At 36.1% G+C, this 8,806-nt stretch overlaps 1 protein-coding gene across 1 annotated transcript; it reads left to right on the top strand.

Moving 5' to 3' along the window:
- The first annotated feature begins 4,114 nt into the window (after positions 1 to 4,114).
- On the top strand, positions 4,115 to 6,698 carry LOC145061477 (diaminopimelate decarboxylase 1, chloroplastic-like). Its single transcript, XM_079008957.1, has 8 exons — positions 4,115 to 4,654; positions 4,740 to 4,914; positions 5,001 to 5,150; positions 5,228 to 5,389; positions 5,488 to 5,673; positions 5,875 to 5,997; positions 6,136 to 6,225; positions 6,465 to 6,698. The coding sequence occupies exons 1-8, from the start codon at positions 4,179 to 4,181 to the stop codon at positions 6,543 to 6,545; spliced, it is 1,443 nt and encodes a 480-aa protein (XP_078865083.1). The 5' UTR covers positions 4,115 to 4,178; the 3' UTR covers positions 6,546 to 6,698.
- The last annotated feature ends 2,108 nt before the right edge of the window (positions 6,699 to 8,806 follow it).

Here is an 8,806-nt window from a genome sequence, read left to right as displayed (position 1 = left end):
GGTCTATTTTAACCCAATCAAACAATAATCAGCCTAGCCCTGGGGTCAATTTCAACCCAATCAGACAAACATATAAAAGTCATATAACAACTAGCATCCTACATAAATAATCTGGTGGGCCGGCATTGGTGCCTTCGACCCACAAGCGCAGTGCGGAGACACCTTAACTAAAGATATTCAAAACACACACTTGAGCTGCTGCTACTACGACTCCTCACAGTGATCATAACCCAAAATCAATTCTAATTAATAATCGGGATTCTAACCCCATAAACGAAGGTCTAATTCATCCTTTAACTTACTAAGTGAAAAAGACCATTTTGCCTTTCCCATACATGACCCAACTAGACAAGGCCCCAAACCCATAATGACCTAAGGCCCAAAAATGGGCCAAAAGGTTTTTAACAGTACGCACGACATATCCCTTACTATGCTCATCGTGCAACTCAATCTTGAAAGGGTTACGGGGCCACAACCCACTACGCTCAACGTACTCAGGAGTACACCCTACATAACCCCCCTGAAGTCCAAACTATCTTTTAATGCCTCAATGCTTTAAGACTTAACGTCCAAACATCAGATCTAAGCCTAATAAACGTCCACAATCATAAAGTTGCAACCTTTATGCCTTTCCATGGCTAAAAGGATCCCAAAACCAAAACCCTAACTCATATAACCATTTAAAAATCCATAGCTCTTGCATTTAAGAATAACAAGGACCAAGCTTGCATTTTTATGACACTAAACACTCTAAAATGCTTGAAAGGACAAATCAAATGGTTTGGAGTAGATAATACTCAAGAGACAAAGATTTTTGGGACAAAAGGTCATAACTTGCAACCTAACAAGATCTAGCAAGGCAAGCATCAAGATTTGAACTTTATACCTCCAGAGGATGCACAAGGATGAGAAGAATCTGGATCCAAAAGCTTGATAGAAACACCACAACTTCAAAGGTCATCCTTCACCACCAAGAATACCAAAATATCACTAAAAAGCTTCAAAAGTTGCACATAAGATTTAGGGTTTCAAGATAATGGAAAAATGGGATAGAGGCTAGAGATAAGGAGAGGTTTGAGGCCATTAAGTTATTTAAATAGGGTCCAAACCCTAAAAATTAGGGTTTGGAATCTTTGTGAGTACGCCCTATATACTCTTATGTATGCCCATCATACTCAAAAGAAATCCAACCACTCATTAACCAACTACGCCCGACGTACCAGGAGGTACGCCACATATAAGGACCGATTTTGCAAAGATTTTAAAATTAGAGACAAGAATGAAAGGTGCATGGAAAACAGTTGTTACATGTCAAAAGGTTGATTTTTTGAGAAAATCGAGTGTCACAACGTGACAATTGGGTAGTCACGAACTGACAAGAAAATTACGAGAACTGCGTTTCGGACCATCCTCATGATGTGAGACATAAGGTGTCACGACATAAAACCTGTTGTAGCCCAAGCCCATCATCTTTTCGGGCTGCCTTTGTATTTAAACCCCTCTAAGTCCATTTTAGGGTTCATTATCAACCTCTAACACCCTTTTTCCTCAGAAATAAACTAAACCTAATTCCCTTGGTGATTCATGGACTTTTGGATGATTTGTTGGCTTGAAAAAGAAGAGAAGAAGGTGTTCTATTGGTGGAGCTTGCAATGAAACATCATCATCATCATTATCTCATATTGTTTATGGACCTTTGTAAGTGTCAAAGGCTTAAACTTTATTGCTTAAAGTGGTTAGATCTAACTTGTTGTCCCATGTCTTTCATGTTTAAGCAAGTTTGAATGGAAGGAAAACATAAAGTTAGCAACTTTATGCATTCTAAGGGTCCCTTGAATATGATAATGTTCAGATCTAGAAGTTGGTTGATTATTGGATCCATGCATGTGTGTTTTGGTTTATTTTTTTTTTTCATTTTTTGACCTATAATGGATCGAGGACATGCATAAGGCATGCATGCCCATAAAGTAATCATTTTTATGGACCTTTGGAGTCTCCTTTAGCTTCTGGAAGAGTTAGGGTGAAAATTTAAAGGATTAAGGACTTAAATATTTGGATTTATGCTTCAAACTTGTCACGACATGACCATGAAATATCCCGTATCTGTAGAAGTATTTTGGGGCTCACGACGTGACAGATGGATGTTGACATCATGAGGTCAACCCAAAGGGGTTTTCTGTGACTGAGTTAGATGAGTTAGAGTGAGTCGAGTCAGAATCAGATCGAGTGCACTCTCACGACATGACCAAGGGCTGGTCACAATGTGAGGATCGTTGGTTGACAGTGTGGGCTATTGACTTTGAATTTGACCGATGAATTTCAGCAAGGGTTTACTTTTTGTCAAGTTTCTACTTTTAGAAGGTAGACTTAGGTTTTACCTTGTGTGGATTGTTAGGAGGTGTTTCACACCCATCATTTGGCAGCAAAAGCTGTTAGTTGTGGTCGGCATGACATTGAGCTGAGTTTTTAGTCGGCTTTGTGGATCAGGTGAGTCTCTTCATTGTACTCGTGGGTTGAAGACACCAATGTCGGCCCATTGTTTTGTGTTAGGTTTGATGCTAGATGTCCTTGTAATCCTTACATGTGTATGATGGACTCATCCCTTTATCTGTATGTTGGGTTGGGCCCGTTTTGCTTGTTGGGCGGGGTTCTTAGATTGTGTTATATAGGATGCTAGTTGTCTTTATGACTCTTGAATGTGTATGTTAGGCGGGGCCTGTTATGTATGTCGGGCAGGACCCGTTATGTACGCTGGGCAGGGTCCGATGGGTGAGCGGGGTCCAAGGTTATGTATGATATGAGGTATTTTGGGGAACTCACTAAGCTTCGTGCTTATGGTTTCATGTTTATGGTTTCAGGTACTTCCGGTTCCAGAGGGAAAAGCTTGACGTGATTATACTGCATCCACCAATGTTCCGTATGATTTGACTTGTTTTGTACTCTTTTGACTATTTGACATGTTTTTATATTATGATGGGATTTCTAATTTAATGAATGGTTTTTTTTTGATGAATTTAAAGAAAAATTTTCACTTATAGTTTTTGGGATGTTACACATGCGTTCTTTGTGAAATTATAAATGCTTTTTTATTTATTTATTTATAAAATCGTAAGTAAAAATATATTATTTTTTAACGAGAGTAATCTTAACGAAAGTTGTCGCAGACTCAAATACGATAGTGTGGATATAAAGATCGTTAAAATTTGAAATCGTATAAAGAAGTTACGACATCAGAACACAAAACCTAAGCTAAACCACAAGTCCTTTGCAACCAAGCAACCTATGCCGCGCTGGACATAAACATCAACAACCTCAAACATCTCATTAATGATTGTAAGAAAAACCTAAATGTGTACAAAAACAACAATGATGTATTTTGCAATAAAAAAATATTAAAGGCTAAATGTGCAAAAAAATATTATACATGCGTTCTTTGTGGATTTATAAATATTTCTTTATAAAATCGTAAGTAAGAATATATTACGTTTTAATGAGAGTAATCTAAACGAAAATTATAGTAGACTCAAATACGAACGTGTTGATATAAAGATCGTTAAAATCCAAAATCGTATGAAGAAGTTACGACATTTATAACACAAAACCTAAGTTAAACCACAAACCCTAAGCAACCAAGCAGCCCATGCCACGCTGGACATAAACATCAATAACTCCAAACACCTCATTAATGATTGTAAAAAAAACTTAAAGAAATCAGTCATAAATATTGAATGTATAAAAAATAATACTAAGGATTAAATTTGTACAAAGTAAGAAATATAATTTTGTTTTAAGTCATTTTTCTTAGTTTATTTGGATAGTTGATTATAAAGATTGAACGTATATAGTTTAATATTATGAATGAAAATACGAACAAAATAACTCAACCAAATATGTAAGTTGCTTGTACCTGCTGTTACCCACTGTAGGACCTCCACCCTGATGGCTATAGAGCAGAAATGACTTATCTATTTAGTAGCTACACAAACCAAAAAATTTATAACCGTATAGCTTAAAAAAAATTGATCGTATCACTTAAAAAAAAATAATACTAGAAAACAATCAAAAGAGTCACCAACACGTGTTATTATTAAATTATACAGACGTTTTAAAGCTACCTAACTCGTAAAAACCCTTGCTCCTATTTGGAGAGGAAACACTGCACTACTTTCCCCTCACCAATGGCGGCGGCGGCCTCTTCTTCCCACCTTCAATTTCAATCGCTCTCTTTCGCCAAAACCCTAAATCAATCTTCAAAGCCGATCACTCCCAAAACCTTAATTTCTTATAAACCCGCTTCCAAAACACTCGCTATCCGAGCTGTCATATCACAAAAACCTCCAGCAACTCAGAAATTTCAACATTGCTTCACCAAGAAAGACGATGGCTATTTGTACTGTGAGGGTCTTAAAGTTCAAGAAGTCATGGAGGCCGTTGAAAGAAGGCCCTTTTATCTCTACAGTAAACCTCAGATAACTAGAAACGTCGAGGCTTATAAGGAAGCTTTGGAGGGACTGAATTCGATTATCGGATATGCAATTAAAGCCAATAACAACTTCTTGATTTTACAACATTTGAAGAATTTGGGTTGTGGGGCTGTTTTGGTTAGTGGAAATGAGCTCCGATTGGCCATTCGTGCTGGTTTTGATCCTACCAGGTACTTATCTTTCAGTTTCATGAACCTGTAATAATTATCCGGAGAATATTGATTCGATGTATTTGTGGTTTGATGCGAATAATAGATGCATTTTTAATGGAAACGGGAAGCTTTTGGATGATCTTGTTCTTGCTGCTCAAGAAGGCGTATTTGTCAACATTGACAGTGAATTCGATTTGGATAACATTGTATCTGCTGCAAGAATCGCAGGGAAGAAGGTTAATGTATTGCTTAGAATCAATCCGGATGTCGACCCTCAGGTTTGTGATTCCCTTTCTCATATCGAATTCAAATCTTTCATCTCTATAATGTCAATAACTTAATATCTATAATCGATTTTAAATAGGTTCATCCTTATGTTGCAACTGGAAACAAAAACTCCAAATTCGGTATAAGAAACGAGAAATTGCAATGGTTTCTAGATGCTGTGAAGTCATACCCCGATGAACTTAAACTAGTTGGCGCCCATTGCCATCTTGGATCCACCATCACCAAGGTATTGTAAATGTAAAACATCATATTATCATCTACCCTTCTGTGTTGACCAGGGTTTGACTTTGACCGTTTTTTTAGGTTGACATTTTCAGAGATGCTGCATCAATCATGGTGAAGTTTATAGACGAAATTCGAGCTCAAGGATTTGATATTAATTATTTAAATATTGGAGGTGGTCTTGGGATTGATTATTATCATACTGGTACTGTTCTTCCTACACCCAGGGATCTCATCGACACAGTAAGCGTTATCTATATATATATTTTTTATATATATTTAAATAATTGATATGATGATATCAAATCGTTTATATTGTTTTAATGTTTGATTTGGTTAAGGTTAGGGAGTTGGTTTTGTCGCGAAATCTTAATCTGATAATTGAACCTGGGAGATCGCTAATTGCAAATACTTGTTGTCTTGTGAATCGTGTCACGGGTGTGAAAACAAATGGCACGAAGAACTTTATTGTGATTGATGGAAGCATGGCTGAACTTATTCGCCCTAGTCTATATGATGCTTATCAAGTAAGATTTTCTCATTTGTATAATAAGGAAATATTCGTAAATGGTTGGTGTCTTAATGCATTAAGCCATTTTTTTTTTTTTTTTTTGGCTTAATACATTAAATCAACTTGTCGAGTTCAAGTAAAAAAAAAAGAAATATTAAGTGCTTAACGTTTTTTAGAATATTGATTTTAGTTTTAAATTTAATATATGTAAATGTAGCACATAGAATTGGTTTCACCTCCACCACATGATTCTGCGGTTTCAACCTTTGATGTTGTGGGCCCCGTTTGCGAGTCGGCCGATTTCTTGGGGAAGGACAGGGACCTTCCTTCTCCTGCCAGTGTACATTCTATCTCCTTTGTTCTTTATTAATATAATTTTTTTTTTTTTTTTTTTTGCATTTTGATTTTCTGATTGTTGATTTAATGTTATTATGTTTGGTATAATAATGATTTAATGATGAGAATTTGATGTTTACAGGGTTCTGGGCTTGTAGTTCATGATGCAGGTGCATACTGCATGAGCATGGCTTCAACTTACAATCTCAAGATGCGTCCACCTGAGTATTGGGTATGTTTTTTCATCTTTGACTTTTTTTAACTCAAACACCTTATTTTAATTTGTAATAATTGTTTGAAAACGTATGTTGGATTCTTCACTTAGAGTTTGCATCTATTTGTTTAATGGAAGGAAGGGATAAAGATGAGAATTTTGGATTTGAACAATGGGCAATTTGACTAATGAAAGCCAACATGAATTGATTTTTTGTATGTTTCTGAATGATTTTTTTGTGAATGTTGTTAATGAAGGTTGATGAAGATGGATCTGTGGCGAAAATTAGGCATGGGGAGACTTTTGAAGATCATATGAGATACTTTGAGGGACTCTAGATCTAAATTTAAACTTTCATGGAAGGCCTTCATCTTTTACTCTGTTTTTGTATCTCTGATTCATGAATTTTAAGATTTCTAAATTCTGTTAATGTCGAATTCCTTTTTTGTGATGTTTTTAAGGTGTAGTGTAATTCACTTGTGGGTTTTTAAGTTGCAGTCTGAATTTACATGTTATCTTATAATCAACATGGGTTCAAACAGGAGTGGGTGAGAGAGTTGAAATTGAAGCATCAGATTAATTTTCTTAGTTGTCAAGAAACGCAAATGAATATTGATTCTGTTGCTATCGATCAATTATCTTGATCAGTTATATTCACGATTTTGGGCCAACATCTTTTAAATTCTTTAACACCTGGTTATGTTTAGATGGGCTCTCGGAGGTTGTGCTCTCCTGAAAGATTGATGAGAAAAAATTGGAAGAACAAGATTATTGAATTGGACTCCATCAGGAGGCTTGATCTAAAACAAAAAGTGAGAATAAGATGGGAGGTGGATGGAGATGAGAATAGTAAATACTTTCATGGTGTTATCAATGTGAACATTAAGAAAAATAGAATTAATGGTCTTATTGTTGGGGGTCATTGAGAGACTTACCTTATGGGTATAAAGGATGAAGTTTGAAAATTCTTTTCTTCTAAATTTGATGAGATCGACTTGGTGAGGCCCAAAATTATAAATGACAATTTTAAAAAGATTTCAGAAGAAGATAGGGATATGTTGGAAGCTTCATTCTCGTTGGATGAAGTCAAGAATGCGATCTGGAGTTGTGGTAGCTACAAAGCCCCTAGACCGGATGGTTTCACCTTCAAGTTTTTAAAGGAGTTTTGGGATGTTCTAAAAGATGATATTTTCAAGTTTTTGAAAGAATTTGAAGGCACAGGAGAGTTAAGTATTGGTTGCAATGCCTTTTTATCTCTTTAATTCAGAAGAAGCTCGGTCCTTTATATTTAAATGATTATAGGCCAATTAATCTTATTGGATGCATGCATAAAATTCTTTCAAAACTTCTTTCTTTGAGACTTAAGAAAGTTTTGGGAAGAATTATTGGCTTGGAGCAATCTGCGTATGTGGAGGGTAGAAGTATACTTGATGGTCCGTTTATTATTAATGAGATTTTTTTTGGATGAAAAAGATTAAGAAACAAGTTCTTATCTTCAAAATGGATTTCGATAAGGCGTTCGACTCTCTTAATTAGAGTTTTTTGGACTCGATTCTTGATCAAATGAACTTTGGGGTCAAATGGAGAAATTGGATTAAATGATGTCTCTCTTCCGGGAAAGCTTCCATTTTGGTAAATGGTTCTCCTATGAATGAATTTACTATTAGGAGAGGTGTGAGACAAGGAGATCCTCTATCTCCTTTTCTTTTTATTATTGCCATGGAGGGTCTTAGCATCTCAATGAAGGAAGCTTGTGATCGGTTCATCTTTAAAGGTATTTTTTACCTCATAATGGCCCTACTTTATCTCACCTTATGTATGCCTATGATGTTATGTTTATGGGTGAATGGTCCAAAGTTAATTTTGTCAATTTGAATAGAATTCTTCGATGTTTTTTCATTGCTTCGGGGTTGAAAGTAAACTTCGTAAAAGTAGAGTTTTTGGTATTGGAGTGGACGATCTTGATGTTACTCGTTTTGCGAATATTCTTCATTGTGAACCGACTTCTTTTCCTTTTACTTACCTCGGGCTTCCTATTGGCGCCAATATGAAACTTGCTAAGAATTGGAATATCATTGTGGATAGGTTAAAACCAAAGCTATCTTCATGGAAGGCTAGAAATCTTTCTTTTAGAGGAAGACTGACTCTTATTAAGTCCGTTTTGGAGAGTTTTCCGCTCTTCTATTTTTCTTTTTTCAAAGCTCCATCAAAGGTGATTGAGTTATTAGATAGATTAAGAAGGCGGTTTTTTTGGGGCGGGTACGATAACACTAGAAAGATACATTGGGTCGCTTGGAAGAAGGCCACGCAACCTAAAAAGTTAGGTGGTCTTGGTGTTGGTGATCTTCGTTCTATGAATATTGCGCTTCTTGCCAAGTGGTGGTCAAGGTTAAAAACTGAAAGTAACTCTCTTTGGACATCTTGGATCAAAGCCTTGCATAATATCTCTTGTATTGATGGGAAACCGTTTGCTAAGAATGACATTCCGGGTACTTGGCGAAATATTTTCCAAATAGCTTGGGAGCTTAAGGATTGGGATATCTCCCTTGAGGAGCTTTTTTTTTTGTAGAAATATGGGGATTGGTGATCAAACTCATTT

This window comes from Lactuca serriola, chromosome 7 (genome assembly GCF_051521515.1).
Source record: "Lactuca serriola cultivar US96UC23 chromosome 7, Lser_US96UC23_V15, whole genome shotgun sequence".
Classification (NCBI taxonomy): domain Eukaryota; kingdom Viridiplantae; phylum Streptophyta; class Magnoliopsida; order Asterales; family Asteraceae; genus Lactuca; species Lactuca serriola.
The sequence above is the reverse complement of the archived record's forward strand: the minus strand, read 5'-3'. Positions and strand labels throughout refer to the sequence as shown.